General features: G+C 36.5%; 1 protein-coding gene across 5 annotated transcripts in view; it reads left to right on the top strand.

Annotated features, from left to right (window-relative positions):
* Nucleotides 1-21,230, top strand: part of SLC7A2 (solute carrier family 7 member 2) — a 106,321-nt gene that overhangs the window by 73,068 nt on the left and 12,023 nt on the right. For 3 of the 5 annotated variants that reach the window (XM_073341919.1, XM_073341920.1, XM_073341918.1), the window contains exons 2-8: nucleotides 1,960-2,348; nucleotides 3,819-3,974; nucleotides 9,473-9,638; nucleotides 10,262-10,398; nucleotides 11,403-11,625; nucleotides 14,014-14,153; nucleotides 20,062-20,164. In XM_073341919.1, coding sequence (XP_073198020.1) covers nucleotides 1,973-2,348; nucleotides 3,819-3,974; nucleotides 9,473-9,638; nucleotides 10,262-10,398; nucleotides 11,403-11,625; nucleotides 14,014-14,153; nucleotides 20,062-20,164 — 1,301 coding nt within the window. In that variant the 5' untranslated portion in view covers nucleotides 1,960-1,972. Of the gene's footprint in view, nucleotides 1-852; nucleotides 931-1,959; nucleotides 2,349-3,818; nucleotides 3,975-9,472; nucleotides 9,639-10,261; nucleotides 10,399-11,402; nucleotides 11,626-14,013; nucleotides 14,154-20,061; nucleotides 20,165-21,230 lie in introns of those variants that run through there. The other 2 variants (XM_073341921.1, XM_073341922.1) reach the window with 2 other exon arrangements.

The raw sequence follows: 21,230 nt of genomic DNA, 5'->3' as shown, positions 1-21,230 counted from the left end.
TTAAACATGGGTGTAGTTTCGGGCAGGGGGCTGCATTGCCCCCCAAGCTGTAAGCCTTGGGCAGGCGTGGAGCGGTGATAAGGTGATCAGCTTTCACACCGTGAAGCACAGCTCCTGCCATCAGTACCAACCTCTTCCCGGTGGGGTGAGCTAAGGTGGGCGTTAACCCCCTTCGCCACAAGGCCCAGCCCCTCTCTGTGGCCCCGCCCCTGTTGCATCTCTTCCCCAGGAGGCCCCACTCCCTGGCCAGGCTGGAATTTGGAGCTGGGTGTAAGAGCTGCCCAGGAAGCACAGGCCACTGTGGGGAGCCCTGGACCTCCACCTGCCCTGGGGAGGGGACACTGGCTATGGACTGCTCTTGGGCCCCCTGGCCCCCTGCCCATGGCAGGTGGAAGGTCTTAACACGGCCTAGCTCTGGCTTCCTGCCTGGCTCGGGGGCAAGGCCTCGGGGGGATGAGAGGAGCAGGGGGCAGGACCTCATGGCACTCCCACTTCTACCAGGGTTCTGACACTCCTGGGTAGAGCAGATGTCAAATTCAGGATACCAAACTACAACCAGTATTTAACTGATACACCTTGTTCCCACCATCCTGAGGGGATACAGCCTTCCAGTTACTTGTAGTGAGATCCACATTGACATGTTCTTGTAGAGAGAATGGCTATATACCCTACAGTAACTGGTTTTTGAGATCCCCACAACCTGCACTTTTCTGTTTTTGGAGTTCTCAGCAACAAGGACTTTGAATTGTGAGGGAATGGAGGGAGGCTTGGAGCTGCTCCACCTTTAATGTCCAGGCACAGGAGCATGAGGAGGACAGGGCAGGTGCATGGCACCAACGGACATTGCTATTCAAAACAATCCAATCTCGTGCACGCAAACCTGCAGTGTGATCTGACCACAACATCTTGAAGAAGCACAGTTACTATATGGTAAATGAACATTTTTATTGTGTTTTTTAAATCTTCTTTAGATAATTACAAGGTTAAATTCTTTGGTCATATTCCAGAATTAATTACTTTTTGGGATGCTGTTGATAGAAGAAGGGAGAGAAACAAGCCTTCCAAAAATTGACATTAAACCGCTTTCACTAAAGAGAACTCTAAAAGCAAATTCCATGTGGTATGAATCTAATCATGCATTGCTCTGGCTCCATCAAAATAGTTTTTATAAAAGAGTTCTATTTGGAATCTGAAAATACAAAATCCTTAGGTATATTGGTGCTGCTCCTTCTCCTAATTATGTCATTGGTAAAGCAGCTTACAGGTTGTATGATATGGTAGTAGCTGTCCGCTTTGGTTCTGTTGTAGGGAAGGTTGAGGGCAAGCCATCAATAATAAAATTATGTTATTTGTTCTTGTTTTACCATATGTTAAGTTTTAAATATGATGAAAATTTTCTGAAAAGAGTGTGTAAGCTGAAAACAAAAGTGGGGTAAGTTTGCTATCTCTTCTGTTTTATTGAGAAATCACTGTAATTCTGTTTACTTTCATGGAACAGGATACATGCATGAATGTGATCGTGTCTTGTAAGGAGGTATGTTGAGTCACATTCAGACAATTCATATTTCTTTAACCATCTTTCTCCTTGTCTTTAGATACCCAACCGCCTGTAGTATCTTTTGTGTGTCACCACAGAATCTTTCTAAAGTGTTTTTATTAGCTTGCAGACTCTCATCTTCGAGTTTTTTTTAAACTGTAATCACAATCAGTTGTCATATAGTATATTTTACATTTCCAGTCAGTCAGCTAAGTCAGAAAGTAAACGGAGTCTAACAAAGCAATGAAAAGAGGTGGTAGGGAGACATTTCTGTATAAACTATTTATTGCTAATGACCCACAATTTTGTTTAAATGCAAAATTTATTATCCATCAGTAAAGTGACTTTTGGAAGGTTAAATTGTGACTGTTTGTTTATATTATACCTTCTATGTTTTTTAATGACCTATTTTATATTTCCAGTTCCTCATCCAAAATGATACCCTGTGGACCAGTTCTGTCATTTGTTCGGTGTCTGTTGCGAAGAAAAATTGTCTCTGTGGACAGTCTTGAAGATTCCAAGTTATGCCGATGTTTATCCACTGTGGACCTTATAGCTCTGGGAGTGGGAAGCACTCTTGGTGCTGGTGTTTACGTACTTGCTGGAGAAGTCGCAAAAGCAGATTCTGGACCTAGTATTGTTATTTCTTTCCTCATTGCTGCCTTGGCATCTGTGATGGCAGGTCTTTGCTATGCTGAGTTTGGTGCTCGTGTTCCCAAGACTGGTTCTGCATATTTGTATACTTACGTAACTGTTGGTGAACTGTGGGCTTTTATCACTGGCTGGAATCTCATTTTATCATACGTTATAGGTAAGTTTGGTAGACCAGTGTAAAACTGACGGGGTGACTGGGAAAACTAAAACTAAAATTTAGGTTTGGGCTCTTTCTTTCTTTTTTCTTAACTGCTACTACTTCAGACACACCCTGGTATCTGATAGTCAAGCTGGGTTATTTCCCTCTCATGCATCATCCCCTGTAATAAAGTTTCTTCAAGCCAAAATAGGTACTTTGTGATGTCTTTGCAAATCCGTTCTCTTCAACAGCTTAAGTAAGTGTACCTAATTGGAAAATAGTGGCAAACAATTCTGTTGATGATGCAAAAGAAGAAATAGAATCTAATTCAGTTCTCATTGCTGTGTTGGCTCTGCAGTGCTAGTTGGAGTAAAAGCAGTAAGTGTAAATGTCTCTGGATACAAACAGGAAGTAGATCTAGGGACGGTGCCATCAGTGTAGAACTACACTTGAAAACAAATCATGAAATATAAGTATCAATTGATGTAACTCCATCAACGATGTAGTGTCCTGCAGACATACCAGCTTTGGGCTGATAGCCCACTGTATGTGAATCTAGCTGGAACTAGGAAATGTCAGTGTTTGGATGGGAGAGATTCAGAGAGACACCTTGGTAAGTCAGGAAGAAGGGAAGAAGTGATATTTGTGACTCAAGTATCATGCTTCCTTCCAGAACAAAGTGATCGTGCAACTGCACAGCGTCAATTAAGAGTCAATTAAGTTAATGATGTACTGTGTGGGTGCACATATCCACATGTGCAGGTTCAATTGCAAGACCATGGCTTATGTCACAACTCACCCAGTACATCCAAGTATTGTATTAGGGGACACTCTGCTGATGGGGATGTTGCTTTTTGAGATTGATAGAAAAATGTGGTCTTGATTGCTTGTGGTTTTGTAGCGTTTTTTCAAGGGTTGGGGATTAACCTTTGCATGCTGGGTAAATTCAAACTCCGGCAATTTCATTCTGCCTAATTAAACTTCTGTAATTCCAGCTCGAAAAACTATTCTTCACCTCCTGTCCTAAACTGTTGTGTGGTATTACTGTGCATTGCTAAAGACATATCGTGTTTCACCTTATAAGTGGCTGCACTCTAGCAAGGAGGGAAGTTAATTTTATATCAGTTGAAATTTGCAGAATGTTTTGGGATTAAATAAAAATATAATATAATGAACTAATATAATGAAAAGTACTCTAAATGAAAAATTATTATTGATTATTATGCTATCAAAGTTAGCTATTATAGAAGAGTTTACTTGAACTTTTCTAATGCAGTAAATTGGGATATGGTTACTGTAGCTTAATATATTATACTATAATTTTGTAGATATGAATTGCTATAATAAAATCTATGGAGAAAAAGCCCACTTGTTTAACAATAATTGTATCTTTCTAAATACAAATAGCAACATGTTCTTTCTATAGTACTAACTGTTGTATGATCGTGTTTGTACAAAATCCTATTTTTTGGGGGGTATTTTATGAAGGTACATCCAGTGTTGCAAGAGCGTGGAGTGGCACCTTTGATGAACTTCTTGGAAAACAAATTGGTCAGTTTTTCAGAACCTACTTCAGAATGGATTTTTCTGGTCTAGCAGAGTATCCAGACTTTTTTGCAGTATGTCTGATATTGCTTCTGGCAGGTAAGAAATAGAAATCTCTTTATGTTAGGAATGTCATGGTGACTAATAATAGAGAATGTATTGGAGGCAGGGAACAGATTTTGCGACTATCTTTATACAAGCAATAAAAAAGGATGAATTATAGTTCTAATGTTTTCTCTTATCAAGATACTGTTTATATTTTAGAGAAATATAAATGCATAGAGAGCATTGATATAGTGGCTCTATAAATCAGAAGCAAATATATACACACATTTTTTTAACTTCATCTAAGTCATGAGGTAATCAGCTATGAGAGCTTTTGTGTAAAATCCATAATGTAGAAAGGACAATAAAAGAATAGTTAGACAGCATTTGTATTTTTTCTTTTTGGTTGCTCTAAAGGCAGTGGATATTTTCAGCAATATCACAATCTTAAACTTTGTGATTCAGTGTTATAATGTACTGCCCACAAACCAAGCATTGTTTCTTGGTGGATATTTGACTTAACTTTTCATTTAATCCTTTCCTCACAAGCTATTTCCTTAGTACAACTTAACTTTTTCCCACTTCCAGTCTTCAAAAGAATTATACAGGCTAGAATTTGTGTCAGCTAACAGGCAACTCCAAGACACAAGCACAGTCCATCCATCCATCCAATGTGAACCTTCAGCACTCTGAGCGTGCAGAATGGATAGGTTGTTTCTGCATGCTGTTCGGTTACTACTTTATTTTCCGATACTCCTTGATAACAGTGAGCTTTGGTAAAATTAACTGGATTTTTGCTTTTGACAACAATAAATAATTTTATTTCGATTACATCTTTACTAATGCATCACTTTACAATAGGAAATCCCAGCCACTGGCACCAGACAACTAAACTATTAACCATAGTTTGTTTCCATGGGGATCTGGTTCCCTCAGAAATGAAAATAAACACGGCTAGTTTTTACATTCAGAGTGGCTGTTCTGCATAAGTAAAAGTCACTCATGTTTTGGTGATGCAGAATATGAAACAGTATGCATATTTAGAATGGTAGTATTTGTTATTATTTATTTGCATCAAAAGAATGCTAGATACTTGATAGATAGATGACTCAGCCCATGCCCTGAAGAGTTACCAGTCGAAATAGATACCTGACCCAACCAATCAACTAAGAGCTTGTCTCCACAGGAAAATTAGACTATAAATTGGTTATAAAGTTATAAAATTGCTATAATCCCCAGTGAGGACACTTTTATTCTCAGACTAGAATAAGAGTGTCTGCACAGGGTGGCATGACTGGTGAAACTTTCTCATGTAGACCAGGCCTAAAAAAATAAGAATAATGTAGAGGGAAGAGAGGATAAAGGTTACAGTAATGTCAGGATTTTGCTTATGTGGGTAAACATGCATTTTTGATGCATTAATGCGCTCTGTTTTATTCATTATTTACTTTTAATAAAAGATGGCAGAAGATAACATTTTCAAAAGTGCCTACGTCCTGTTTTCAACAGAGACTTAGGCACTTAGAAGCTTAAGTCTCACTGAGCTTTGTCTCCTAAATCAATTAAGTATTTTTGGAAATTTTACCCAGAAGTTTGTGAGGTTGTTGACAAAAGTGAACAGCAGCATATTTGCCTCTGCCATAAGCAAGCAGCAAAAAATGAAGCAGAGCTCTGAGAAAAGGATAGTTTCACTTTGGAAACTAATTGGGGCTAATTTTCAAGCAGCAATAATTTTGAGTGCACAATCCTATGAGTCTTGTAAATGTTTTTTCTTTGATTGTGAATTACTAACATTATCAGCAGTTATTGGAATTGCAGCATTATGGAGTCAGACTGCAATGGAGGTAATAGGATGACAATCATTGTCTGAATATCATTAAGTGTCATTTAGCCATTTATTGGCACATTTACTATTTAGATCACCTGGCCCTAAGAAATTCCCCCTTTTCTTTGTATATACATTTTATAGGAGTAATTTTCTTTGCAAATTTAAAATGAAATTTGGTCATTAGGAAGAAAACAGAGGTTTGGTCTGACAATGAAGCTGAGGAAATAAATAAAGATGAGTATTTACAGAACACTAAATCATAAGGTTATTTCTTCCCACTCAACTACCGGTACCTCTTGTTGCCAGTTGTGTACAGTGAATTTCTGTAGATTTAACAAGCTAATAACCTATTTTTAAAATTATATGCATCTCTTTTTGTTTCAAATTAGTTGTTACAATTGGTACAGTCTCATGAAAATTCTTTTCCAGTTGAATTTCTGTTAGGGAATAGCCAAGAACTTCATTTAGACACTGAAGCCCACTTAGCATGCTCAAAATCCCCCTATCAGATTTCATTCTTTTGAGCTATGTTATATTCGGGTGATTGAATTGGTTCAAAAGACATGCAGGCTGCTGCTGAGAAGAGAACTGCTAGAGAATGCTTAGGCAGTACTCTGTGGCCACTAGCAAAAGGGCTACTTTTCCCTTCTGAGCAGACACTAGCCATCCTGGCTGCTGCTCTACGGAATGGAAATCAGACAGTTGCATTTACAGTTCAGTTTTTATTCTCTTACTATGACATTGCCAAAGGAGTATGGCCTGGAGGAAAGATTACAGTTTGGGTCCTGGAAGAGGAAGAAGATGATGAAGAAGAAGGGGCAGGGGAAAAGGGAGGGGGAAAAAAAGACAACCATATTAAAAAAAAATCTAACGAGAAGTCTGGAGTAATAATTCCAGACCTTTAACCCTGGTAGATAAAATATTATCTGCCTTTTTATTTATCCAGAGTAACAGGAAAAAGCAAAATCACATTGTTTGTAACAGCTAAAAATGTCGAGAATACCAATTTTATGTTTACACAGTTTGTGACAGTATTGGATAGCTTCCTCCTTCCTTCCATCTTCTAGGAATTGTTCATCTAGTGAACGTTAGTAGTGAGAATCAGGGCTGTCTTGTGGTCAAAAAACTCTCAAAAAGACAAGAAATTTGGGCTCCCTTTTAATACATGTACAGTTCCAGCTGCTGGCAGTTGGCTGTCCCAGATTTGATGGCTCTGGTAGGGAAAAATTTCTAGAATCCATTTTTTTTAATTGGTCATTTTAGCATCTTAGGGAGTGCAGTGGAAATCAATCAGTACAACTGATTGAGCCTGAAATGGGGAAGACAAGAGAGTGTGAGAAATGGAAAGAGAAGAAACTTAATTAGTAGCAATAATAATCCTAACTTGGATGATGGCCATCTACTGCAGAGAAAGACAAATTCTGGAAAAGTCTTTAATTTGAGAGAGTTTCAAAGATGAAAAGAATGATGCCTGGATTTTTTGTTTTATTTTTTTAATTTTTCCACTTATCTATATTTTCTTCTGTTGTCTTACCATTCTTTATCTGAAGTGGGCCTCCCCAGTTGTTGTCAATCAATCAGAAAGCATTGCTTCTTAAATTTAGGTAGTAGCTGCCAGACCATTGTTTTTCTTTCTGTCTAGTCCCCTTTTCATTTGTGTTCTCTCTCTGTGTTTTCTGTTCTTCCAAACCCTGTTGTCATTCTCCTTGTTTAAGACATCACTTCTCTCCTTCCCTTTCCCTCTCCATTCGTTTCCTCTTCTGCCCTCAAGTCACTTTCCCCAGTACAGCTGAACCAGCCATAAAATAACTTTGCAGATCTCTGCCAGTGAGAGAGGAGGAGGAAGAGTCGAATCGGGGGTGTCCTGCAGTTTGGGTAGTGCCAGACACAGCTCACTGGTTTCAGTGCTAAGCAAAGCTACAGCACTGGGAGTGTCAAAGTGACAGGTGTTTCATGGAGAATATCACACTCTACTTTATAGCACACTAGACAATTGCCCAGGTCTCCTATCGGTGAGAATGGCCTTCAGTGGGAGCAGGAGAAGTTTGTGAAGATCCCCACTCACACATTTTTATTTTTATTGTCCAAATGAATAGTCCATGGAAACCTGTTCCTTCATGTTTTCTTTCTACAGATGGAGATTCATTTTTAAGACATTTTGCATGCTGGATTTCATATCATTTTAGGTCCATTGAGAAACTCCTTTCTAGGAGGGTTGGGGTAAGAGGGAGATTTAAAGGTCTACAAAACAATTTACTTCTTCTGCCAATAAAAATACCACCAACAAAGAAAACTTGAGTAGCTCTTATGATAGTTCCATAGTTTCTGAGAATGTGTCTTATGTTGCATTAACAGAATCAGAAATTTTATTTAGACATTATCTTGATAGGCTTAAAATTTTCAGAATTAATCTCTAAATAATGAGGGGAAGCATATAGGTGTGGCATTATTGGAAATACTTTTTTTCACAGAGAAATGGTGTGAGATTTTTCTACTGTATTTCATGTTTCCCCATCCCAATTTGTCATCTTGTATTCTGCTAAACTACAGACCAGGCTTCAACTGTCTCCCGTCTAACTTCACAGCAGGGGCTCCCTTGGAAAATGTTCAGATTGTGCAAATAAAGTAGTCTGCTATGTAGAAATACATTTATTTTATATCCTGATTTGCACAAGAATACAAAAGATCAAGAAACTCTCTAAATCAAAGTTGTTTAGGAGCTAAATAGATGCTTGTCCTTTAATTATTTTAATAATCTGTATCAGTAGTTTTCAGCCTGTGGTCCATGGATACCTGGGGGTCTGCAGACTATGTCTAAGATTTCCAAAGGAGTCCGCACCTCCATTCAAAATGTTTTAGGGGTCCACAAATGAAAAAAAGGTTGAAAACCACTATTATTCTAGACCCATTATTCTAGGAATTAGGGACAGCTTTGGGATGTGCATTGATAACATTAGATTAGAACTGGTCAAAACATGGAAGAAAAAACATGCATTTAAAACGTTTGACTTTTTTAAATCAAAAATTCTAAATTTAATTTTTTTTTACTATTCTACATGAGAATCTAAAAGTCAGCATGGTGCCAGTTCCTGAACCATGTGTACTGTAGACAGAGAATTCAAATAATTACGGACAGAGAGAATGCCTCTCTTTTTTGCTAACTCACACACATGCTAGCAAGACTATATCCTACACTTTCATGGAAGAAGAATTAAATCTGATAAGTGTGTTTCGTGTGTGTGTGTGTGTAAAAGCAAATGTAATTTTTAATAGACTGTCTGATCATTTCAAGAGTTTAATCATGAATGTGCATTTTTGAATTCAGGAGTTTACTAATGTTTATGTTAGTTTTATTAAGCCTAGAAGTTCCTTTATCCCAAATAGAAGTATGGACTGGGGGCACAGGAACGAAGTAAGCTACACTTCCCATATATATTTTTTGCCTGCTGGATTAGAAATGGAATTAATGTCAGTCAAGAAGACAGTCATCAGCCTTTGGAGAGAGAGAGGATTAAAAATAGTCTCCATTTTACAGTTTTTATACAGTGTCTATCATAGTATTGAAGTGCTCATTAACCTAGTACTAACACCTAAAAGCTATAGATCTAGTATCATTAACTAAATACTAAAATTAGTAACGTTAGCATGTATACATTATTAAAGATGCTATTTTACTTCCTAAAGGAGATGTTAATTCTTTAAAATCCCCTCTTGTATTTCATAGGTCTTCTGTCTTTTGGAGTAAAAGAATCTGCATGGGTGAATAAGATCTTCACTGCTGTTAACATCTTGGTTCTCCTCTTTGTTATGATTTCTGGTTTTGTGAAAGGAGAAGCTGACAACTGGAAAATAAGTGAAGAATCTCTCATAAACCTCACAGCACAGACAGGGTAATTGTTTTTTTTCCTTTTCATCTGTCAATTTTCTTCCATTTTTCTTGTTCATACTTTAAGCAGCCTCTGATGACAGCTCCTGGTGTACATGCATCTCTGGTAGCCTATGCATTGTAGCAACAGGTTTAGATTTACTGTTTTGTTGGGAAATGTAGACTTGTGTCCTGAAACAGAATTAAATTTTATACTAATTACTTTTTTGCCTTTTAGTAATCTCAGGTTTAGCCACCTGGGAAGCTATCAGTGTATATTTCTAAAGATAGCTATTTAACTGCAGTACAGGATGTGATTAACAAAAAGATATTGGACCTGATCCTGTGCCATTAAAGTTAGTGGGTGTTTTGCCATTAGTTCCAATGAGAGCAGGACCAGGATTTGTAGTGTTTGTTTGATAATCCAGTTTTTTCTGTTGTTAATGAATTTTTGGTGATAGAAGATCTTTATCTCAAACATCATACAAAGGTATTTTGTACTGAGAGCTTTGTAAAAAGATCCTTATCTTGAGACTACTCTGCATTTTAAAAGTGTTCATGTAGAGTTACTGGTGATAAAAAACTATTAGATTTCTTCTATCGCAAATTAAAAATGCCTTTTTTCTGTTGTATTTCAATTTTCTATAGAAATTATTCTTCCTATAAGAACGTGACAAGCATGTTTGGGGCCGGTGGTTTTATGCCATATGGTTTTACAGGAACATTGGCTGGTGCTGCAACATGTTTTTATGCCTTTGTGGGATTTGATTGCATTGCAACAACTGGTAAGATGGGGTTTCTCTCTCTCTCTCTGTGTATATATATATATATATATATATATTTGAAGTAAAAAGTTAGTGGTCAAACTGTGTAATTATATATATACTAGTCTTCTTCCCTGTCTGCCTCTGTATCGGTCTGTCTATCTCTGCTCTTAAACTCTATCACCATGTCTAGAAAGAGACTGAGATCACGCCTGAATGTGGCTTTCTCATTCCACAGAAAAACAAAATTACAGTGTGAATAAATTTCTCTTTGCCTGCAGTTAGCTACAATGGCAATGGCAGAATGTGGGAACTGATCAGCACAAGCTCTTTCTGCTAAGCCCATATGGCAGGCATCTTGCCTTTTTTTTTTTAAACATTCTTCATTGTAGCTTTAGAAAAAACAAACTCAGAGGCCGCATATTCCTTAGAACTTCTTTTAGACTAATGTGCAATTAATACTTATGAAGCTCAACACAGTAAAAGATCAACAACTTACTTATCCTCGGGGAAGGTAGGGTACAGGCAGTTCGCAGAGAACATAAGAACAGCCATACTGTGTCAGACCAATGGTCCATCTCGCCATGAACAGAACAGGTAATCATCAAGTGATCAATCTCCTGTTGCCCATTCCCAGCTTCTAGCAAACAGAGGCTAGGGACATTTCAGAGCAACTTTCCAAAGACTAATTGTATTGATAAGTGGAAAATTATAGATTTTGGCCTCTCTAAAGTAAAATATAAATTTTATTTATATATATGACATAGATGCAATTATAGATAGATAGATAGATACAATTCCGTATATAATGTCATTTTGCTTAACTTAATTTTTTGTGCTATGTCTGGCCACAAAGTCCTGGGTTACATACTGTATCATTGATTTTACTCTATATGGAATATTAAAGCTATTATTCTTAATATTTAGACTGCAAAACTTACCTTTTTCTGTGTGTTAATGCACATTAAAGTAGAAGATGCAAACATTTTCCTAGATGAGTAAGAATGTTTGTTTTTCCTCCTTAGGGGAAGAAGTCAGGAATCCTCAGAAAGCTATACCCATTGGAATTGTGACTTCCCTGCTTGTCTGTTTTATGGCCTATTTTGGTGTTTCGGCAGCTTTGACTCTTATGATGCCATACTATCTTCTAGATGAGAAAAGTCCTCTTCCTGTAGCCTTTGAATATGTTGGATGGGGTCCTGCAAAGTATGTTGTAGCAGTGGGATCACTTTGTGCTTTGTCTACAAGGTAAAGAAGAAAAAACTACTAATTTTATTGGGAAATAAGATAATTTAAAAATACAATATATTTCAATGTATGGTCACACTTTTTATATTGAGGGTACATTTTCTTAAGGTTTAACATTTAATAAATATTATAAGCATGTTACTACATGAGTAGTAAGTGATTGTAAGTCATAATTGTAAACAACCTGTTGGACTCTGTAACAATTGATGAAAACATCTATCAATAATTAAGCATTGGCAAACCTTAAATGTAATCTTAATATAAAGTGTGACCAAATATATTATTTTAGTTGGAAGAGTTGACTAGATTGTGAGATGTATTAATTTTTACAGTACATGCATCTTCCTATATATTATAGCCCACATGTAACGTGGTATAAGAACCTATTAGAATAGAGTAGTCTTCATACTTACATTTAGGAACAGACTTAATAGTCTCCTTTTCTGCTGACTGAGCTCATGTATGTTAGTAAAGTGGTTTAAATGGCCTCAAGAAGTGGGAGATGTATGAGTTCAACAGCTGGCCTAAAAAAGAAGCAGGCTTGCCTATTTAAGGAGTACTGTTGATGTCACTGAGATAGTCCATGAGTAGTCATGTATAGAAGATAAGCATAATGATTGTGGAAAATAATCAAGTGAAAGACTCTGGGGTGGGAGATTATAAAAAAGGAAAGAGCTCTAAATGACAAGCTAAAAGAATCTTAGGCCTGTGTATGTAAACTAAGTTGTGTTTGTACAGTTAGTTTTGGGATTATAATTTTCTATAGTAATGCCTGAAGTGGACTCTAGCAGTTTTATGATTTTTATAATATTTGTCTTCCATAAAATATAAAAGCAAATGTTTAAACTAGAGCAAAGAAACTAGAGCAAAGAAAGAAGTAACGGAGAAGAAAACTTTACATAGAAAGTAAAACCATTGATTACCAAATTATAACTATTGATCTCCTAATTTTTCTTCCAAAGTATTTTAAAGTTTTTAACACCCGAGTTTATTCTGGGAGAGGTAATATCTTACTTTAATGAAATATTAAATTATTTTTAAATTAATTTAATTTTAAAAAAACCTTTTACTTTTAATTCCTTTACTTGGCAGTGTTGTAGGCTGATATGTTGGGAGTATTGCTTTGATCCGAACGCTTACCTATTCCTGGGCCATGTCATTTGAGATTAAAATTTTTACAGTATTTATATATTTCCATTATTTACCAGAATGCAGTCTGAAGATGACAAGAAGCATAATTAACTTCTACACAGACACAACAATAAAAATATGTAGAGGTTTTGGTGATACCAGTATGGAAATATTACTAATTCTTCAAGTTCAGATTTCTTGGCCCTGATTCACGAAAGCATCTTTATTGGGCAAGGGCACTTAAGCACATGCTAACTTTAAGTAGGTACGTAAGTGGTTTCCTGAATCAGCACCAAAACCAGTTAAAGTATGAATGATTGGTAGTGTTGCACATGAATTTAATTTTAATGCTACTTTTCACAAGCAGTGCTAAAGTGGCTTAGCTTCTGTGGAACATAAAAGCTGCACACCCACTAAATATATGTAGGTGATGTATTCAGTTCTCTGTAGCAAGAAAGGCAACCTGGCTGTATAGTAAAACCTCAGTTTCAGCTTGCTAAGAAGTTATATGGCTGTTACAGAGGCTATACTGTGTGGGTTTTTTGTTTGTTTGTTTGGGCGGGGGGTTGTTAGTATGGTTATTTTGATGTGAAAGGAAGAAACCTGACAAATTTTAAATATTTTAAATAGAGAAGGAGCTTTGAGTCATCTGTAGTTCAAAATGCTTTTCAAATTCTGCAAATATCAACAGTTTAAAATAGTTTACCTTCCGTTCCTAAATAAAACCAGGAATAATAAATTAGCTTGGCTATGGGTGCTTTAATTGAAAGAAATAATAGGGTTAAGTGTAAACTGTGTGGTGCTTACTTTGAGTTACTATTGATTAACATTGTCATAAGGAGCTGCAGAATGTGTGAGGTGTTACTGCTTGTGTGATTCACTGTTGCTGACTGACAGAATCTTTCAAGGAACAATAATGCTTAATTGCATAGCTAGTGTTAACCAGGGCCATGCTCCTGGTTCACTAGTATCCCAAGATCTACAGTGATGGCAAAAGTTATTTAGCTATTTTACTACTGTTTCCAATGGAGCAATTGCATTACCACAGAATTGTGAACAAAACTTCTAGTGGTTTTCAGAAACAAAATAAATTTATTTGTGTCCAAACTGTAGTATCTTTGGTCTGTAAATATTTTTACCATCATAAATTTTGTTTTCAGTGAAACATGCCATTAATTAGCATTGTTTCTCTTTTCTATGATATAACCTTGCATGAATTGTGTTTTGCCATGTTGCATGTGTTTGCTTTTTACTCAGTCTTCTTGGATCCATTTTCCCAATGCCACGTGTAATCTATGCTATGGCGGAAGATGGGTTGCTTTTCAAATGTCTAGCTCAAATCAATTCCAAAACGAAGACTCCAGTTATTGCTACTTTGTCATCGGGTGCAGTAGCAGGTGAGACTGAGAGTTGATTATTGTAGGGAAAGGTGCACTGCTTCACGCATTGCGTGTGTGGAAATCCAATACTGTCAGGCAAGTTTTGGTTTGCTTTTGACTGAAAGCATAAAATATGATTGTCTCAAGGTAAAATAACCATTTTCCTACCACAGACTTTATTTATTTATTTATTTAGTTATGTAATCTCAAGTGCTTTGGAAGCACAGGTTCAAAAGAACAAAACAACATGAAAATAAGCTTTTCCTAGCTTCCCGTTTTAGTTGACTTTACCAGTAGACTACAATGCTTTTAATAATGTGTATTTGAACTTTAAATTTTTCTGTTCTAGTCTTCTCGGCTCTATGTTCCCTCTGCCCCGAATTCTGTTTGCCATGGCACGAGATGGTTTACTGTTTAGGTTTCTTGCCAAAGTGAGTAAGAGGCAGACACCAGTTGCTGCCACATTGACAGCAGGGGTCATCTCTGGTAAGCTCTGAAAACATAGGTTTCTTCAAACTGGGATTTGAACCTTGTATGCACGTGCATGGATTATAAGAAGGGACTGCTTGTTAACTTCTCATGCATGTAAGTTGGGAATAAAATTGCTGACTAATTGAAGGGCATAAGAATTCCAAATCATGGCAATCGTGGTGGCGGTGATGTCCTTGATGTCAATGAACTCGCAACTTTTTGTGCTTTCTAAGTTTGGCTTCTTTTGCATTACAGACAAAAAGTTATTTACTTTGGGGCATCTGGAATAAAACTGTCTTTATAACTCAGCCATTGGACTATGTTCTGTTGTGAGGTTTGGGTATAGGAAATTTTAGTTCAAGAATAATGTATTTAATTGTTTAGAAATACTAGGGGGGAATGTGTTTTTGTTATGGGGTAAAAAAAAGAAATAAAATTATGAATGATCTTCAGTATGGCAACTACAAAATGGTTTTAAAAAAGAGGAAATTTTACACATTCTTTGCCCATAAAGGGCACTAATCTATTTTTAGTACAGATATTTTACTAGGATCATTATGTATGTGTGTATGTACACACATACAGAATGCATCAAAGCAACATTTCCAGGAGCTGTTACCATTTAGTGTGCAAATTCCTACACTTCGAAGTGGAGATTTATTTATTTCTTTTTTAAACTCTTTCATTGTTGTCAAAATGCATATCTCTTGTATTGCTTCATGTACCTGGAACACAAATTATACCGTACTGATTTCAGTGTAATGTCAGCTTTGCATGGAAAAGTGAGGGTAGGCTGGCTCCAGATGATAAAGACCAAGAGATTCAGATAAGACTAAAACATTTATTTATTATTTATCATACTGTCGCATCTACAAGCCATAGTCAGGACCCTTTTGTTTGAAGAGCTTTACAAACATAAAGGAAGCCCTGGTCATGCCCCAAATAGTTCATAATCTAAAAAATGGCCTTAATTTGTCTTTTTTTTTATGTCATAGTACAAATCTATAATGGAGAATTACTCTTTATAAAGAGACACTTAATCTGACTTTCCAGATTGCTTTCATGTTGCACCAGCTCCTTTTTCTGCTATATTTTGGAAAAATGTGGAAATCTGGTATCAAAAGTGATTTTTCATTTTGGTGGAATTATGAACCGACGCAGAAGAAGAGAAGGAAAAATGTTTTTCCCAGTTGGGTAAACTGATGAGTGGAAATATGCAGTCTTGGTTGCAGCAGCTCAAGAGCAGGTTTCAGAGGAGCAGCCGTTTTAGTCCGTAAAAAGAACAGGAGGACTTGTGGCGCCTTAGAGACTAACACTTTTATTTGAGCATAAGCTTTTGTGAGCTACAGCTCACTTCAAATTCAAAGCCAGTTTGGGGGGTGTAATTGTGTGGGCAGGTGGTTTATCCAACAGAACAAAGTTTTTTGATACAGCAGGTAACTTTTTTTTCTTTTTTCTTTAAGAAAATGTGTATCTAGTAACTTGTAGGCTTAAATTTACTAGATCTGTTAAAACTGATGAATGCAGCATGAAAGTAATCTGGTATTCCTACTAAATCTGAGCATGGATAGTCTCACAGTTTTAAACAGTGTTAAGAAGGTTGGATTTTGACCTTTTACTATGTTATCAAGTCAAAACTACAGGTGAGGCCAAACATAATTATATGTATTTGTCCTTTTTCTTATATAATAATTCTGATAATGAAATTCTGCGGACAGCAAAATGGTTGGCTCACAGTCCAATCATATTTTACCAAAGGCAGCAGGCTAATGAGAGGTATTACCTGGATTTGTAGTGCTGCATATCTCCCTGAATTGTATTTACACTTATGGCAACAACGTGGGATGTGCACCTAAAATGAATTAACAAAGTTTCCAACTATTTTGTGATAGGTTTGACTTCTCTTCTGATAGGTAATAATTGGAAGTTGAGTAAGCATTGATTATATAAAAGATTTATAGTTGTTTGCAATTTTTATATCTACTAAGGGAAAAAAATTAATCTGATGGAACTGTATATATATAAATTTTGAAATACAATAATTATAAGCTTGTGTCCATTTTGATAGTATTTTTCTCCAAGCATATATTTGGTAGTTTTAACACTGTTTAAAGTGAAATTGTCTTTTTCTGGATGCTTTGTGTGGGTTCAAAGCTCAACATCCTTTAAACTCTGCATAAGCTTCTCATATATAAGGGAAAGGGAAATATGGAGATTGCATTGGATAATATAAATATATTTCAGAGTAACAGCCGTGTTAGTCTGTATTCGCAAAAAGAAAAGGAGTACTTGTGGCACCTTAGAGACTAACCAATTTATTTGCGCATAAGCGTTCGTGAGCTACAGCTCACTTCATCAGATGAAGTGAGCTGTAGCTCACGAAAGCTTATGCTCACATAAATATATTTACTTACCTTGCCAAAATGAATATATGTCCTACATTCATTGGTGCTAACAATATTAAAGATGTACTATTTTTTGTCTTGCCACTAATAGTGTATTCAGAAATTTGAAATGTACTGTATAAATACTAATGTGGCTAACCTTCAAAAGCAGATTATTTTTGAAAAGTTTTTTGGCCATAAAGTCATGCATCTTGTTGATCACAAATAATGCTATAATTAAAAAAAATACGAAGTAAAAAAGCTGTGATATTTTAAATATAATAATCATATGCTATAGTTAGCTAGAGTATGATAAAATTGACTTGTAATGTACAGGAACACTTTAAGACTGGAAGGATGAAAATTAAATCGAATTCCTTTATTTTGGTTTATGAACATATGCACGTTCTGCTGTCCCTCTGCTTTGCCTGTCAGTGCTGTCTCTGAGCACCCTAGGCAGTGAAATATATGAGAAATCTTCTCACAGAATGCTTCATAGTTTTTGTACAAACCTCCCTGTTCACAAGACTAGTGAATGTAGGGTGCTTCCATGATCATTAAGGAAATTGTATTCCTGGATTAGTTATTAGCCTAGCAGATTTTGGTAATATTGCAGTCTTATTTTGGGGAATTAATCTTTTCTGTTTTTCTTCATGATCAAAAAGACGTGTGTGTGTGTGATATATATAAAATCAAGACGGTGGGAGAGTGTATGCTTTTTATATATATACACGCACATACATATATGTAATATAAAAATAATGCATGCATTATCATATACACACACAATTTATTTATTGTGAATATGACGAGAAGTGAAGATCAGTGACCGTCACTTTGGATTGATGCCAGGCAAGTCAATAAAACAGTGAATGCTATCTTTGCTGGTGTAAAAATATAGAGAAAAGAGGAAAACCCTACACATAGTATTCATCAGTCTTGAGAAGGCTTATGACCACATTCCGAGAGAAGGCATCTGGTGTATGGGAATGAAACCGATATCTGAAGACTATATCAGACTCCTCCAGGACATGCACAAGGGTGCTTTTATCGCAGTCAGAAGGCCACTTGGAGAAACTGAACAGTTTCTAGTAAGAGTTGGAGTACATCAAGGCTTGGACTAAGCCCCTTTTGTGTTCATGTTGGTGCTCAATGCACTTACTGAGAACATCCAGAGTGGCACCCTGGTGCATGCTTTTTGCAGATGATGAAGTGCTTGTGGAGGGAGCAAAGAGGAAGCGGAAGAAGATTTAGAGAGATAGAGATGTATACTTGAAAAGAAATGGCATGAAAATCAGCAGAAATAGAATATATGGTCTGTTCATTCAATGATAACTTGCAGGAAGACAACGGATCTATAAAGTCTGGAGGGCCAGCCACTACCAAAAGTACAGAAGTTCAAGTACCTAGGTTTGGTAGTACAGGATAATGGTGAACTAAGTGATGAACTTATAAGCAGAACAGGAAAGGCCTGGAGAGAACTGAGCAGAATGATCTGCAATAGGAGGAAGCCTATCAAATTGAAAAGTAAGATATTTAAGATGGTAATTAGGCCTGTATTTTTGTAGGGCTCTGAATGTTGGACACTGGAAGAGATGTTGAAGGAAGGATTTTTAGTACAAGGGAAATGAAAATGTTAAGAAGGATCCTTGGAGTTATTAAGATGGACCATATTTGGAACAAATGAATTAGGAGAGGTTTGAAGGTGATATCAATTATAGAACAGCTGACAGAATCTAAGGTGTAGATGATTTGGGCATGTAAAAAGATAATAGGAAGAATATATTGAAAACAGGATGTTAAACTTAGAAGTGGAGGGTAAGAGGAGAATTAGAAGACCCAAAACTAGATGGATGAATGTCATACAAAAGGATCTGGTTAGCTCTGATGTTTCTGAGGATCTGCTTCAAGCAAACTGGAAAGGAGAAGGAGGACGCAAACAGTCAATGCCATCTAGATGGGGCTAAGGCTAGAACAAGAAACACATTGGAAGTCACAGTGAAGTTGCCATGCCAGAGAAGGTGTAAAATAAGCCACTTTTAAAATAATGCTGTTTATTAAAAAGTCATGCAGTCATCTGAAAAATACTAAGATTTTATTCAACCTGAATTTACATTTAACTTGACTTACTCTTGTCTATAGGCGCCAATTCAGCAAAGCATTTAAGGATGTGCTTAATGGGATTTAAGCAGGTTCCCAAGTGGTTTGCTGAATTAGGGCCTAGTACATACACATTACATGTACCGGTTATAGATTAAGGTCCTGATCCAGTCTGTCTTGGATCCACATGCATGTCAGTAGATTGGATCGCACTGTAAGCTTGTGGTTTCAGGCTCTGACTGTGCAAGCCGTCAGCCTGTGGAATTTGAGTAGGAGTTCTATGCACAGCACACTTGCAGGATCTGGCTCTTTGATAATTAATATTCTCCAAAATTTCCTACAATACCTTAATAAAAATAAAGTGTTATATTTTTAAGTGAGAAATATTTTCACATAGGGTTATGTTACATATCAGTTTTCATAGCTGAAAATGACATTTTTACATGACAGTGTACTATACAACTAAATAAATGTCCAAAATAACTATATTAAAAATCACACAGCAGGTATATAGAGAATTTTGGCTGAAAGGTTTTCATTAGTGTTTCCTAGATGTTCTCCGGGTGTCTTATATTTGAAAACAAAAAAGTAGGCCAAAATTTGTGAACTTGGTTGCCTAAAGTTAGTAGGCATCTAAATCCCTGTTTAGGTACACAAATAAATGTGACTCTCAGGAAGTGCTGAGCAACCACACTGAGAGCTGTGGGTACTCAGGGTTACTGCAAAGAGGCCAATTTTATTTCAATGCCTACATACAGAGGTAGGTGTCTAACTCCAGGCAACCAAGTTTAAAAATGTGGGTCTTTACTTTGAAAATTCATTTTTATGCATTACCATGGTTTCATTTGTATTACTGTTTGTAAGTCAACTACATAAAAACTCCATACATAGCCTCTTGAGCTGCCTTAAAAATCTTAACTCTCAATATATAACTTTCATACATATTCTGTATTTCTTTCTTCTTTTTTTAGCTATAATGGCATTTCTTTTTGACCTAAAGGCTCTGGTGGATATGATGTCTATTGGTACACTTCTTGCTTACTCACTTGTAGCAGCCTGTGTTCTCATCCTCAGGTGAGCTCCACCCTCACCCCCCTGTTTGTTCTGCTGTATTTTATTTTGTCCTATGCAGGATACATTTAAAATACCATTTTTGTTTGTATAACTTTTATTCTAGGTACATACATATTGTAAAATTAGGTTCACTCTTGTAAAATGTTAATCTGTGTGTGGTTTCTTAATTTAATGATTACCAGAGTGGTGTCCCTTCAGAGTTGGATATACACTAGGAATAGACACAGTGTAATGCCAGTGTGGGCATAGATCAAATCCAAAACCTTATTTGAAATCTAAGAGGGTTTTACTTTCTGAAAGATAAATTATACGGTCTTCAGCTCCAAATGGTATAGAAGGACCTCATGTCAAAACATTGAAACATTCAAAGCTAGAAACGTATTTCTAATTTTACAATATAATTTATAGTTTATCTCCTACTGTATACAGAAAGCACAGTAAATTGTGGGAGCTATATGTGAATAGTATAAATACTCTAATAAATTTGCTTTGTGGGCCAAATCCTGACCTTCTAGTATGTTTCCATCTGGTGAATCAATAAATAAGGAGACTGAAAACAGATGCTTGGGATTTGCCCAATCCAGAATCAGTAAATTCTGGACAGATCTGAGGTGTCATTAGAGGAGGTTTTGGAACCAACTGATAAATTAAAGAGTAACAAGTCACCAGGACCAGATGGTATTCACCCAAGAGTTCTGATGGAACTCAAATATGAAATTGCAGAACTACTAACTGTAGTTTGTAATCTAGCATTTAAATCAGCTTCTGTACCAAATGACTGGAGGATAGCTAATATGACACCAATTTTTAAAAAGGGCTCCAGAGATGATCCAAGCAATTACAGGTTAGTAAGCCTGACTTCAATACTGGGCAAACCGGTTGAAACTATAGTAGAAAATAGAATTATCAGACACATAGATGAATATAATTTGTTGGGGAAGAGTCAACGTGGTTTTTGTAAAAGGAAACCATGCCTCACCAATCTTTGAGGGGGTCAACAAGCATGTGGACAAGGGGGATTCAGTGGGTATAGTGTACTTAGATTTTCAGAAAGTTTTTGACAAGG

This window comes from Lepidochelys kempii, chromosome 4, assembly GCF_965140265.1.
Source record: "Lepidochelys kempii isolate rLepKem1 chromosome 4, rLepKem1.hap2, whole genome shotgun sequence".
NCBI classification, from domain to species: Eukaryota; Metazoa; Chordata; order Testudines; family Cheloniidae; genus Lepidochelys; species Lepidochelys kempii.
This window is presented reverse-complemented; position numbering and strand designations above follow the sequence as displayed.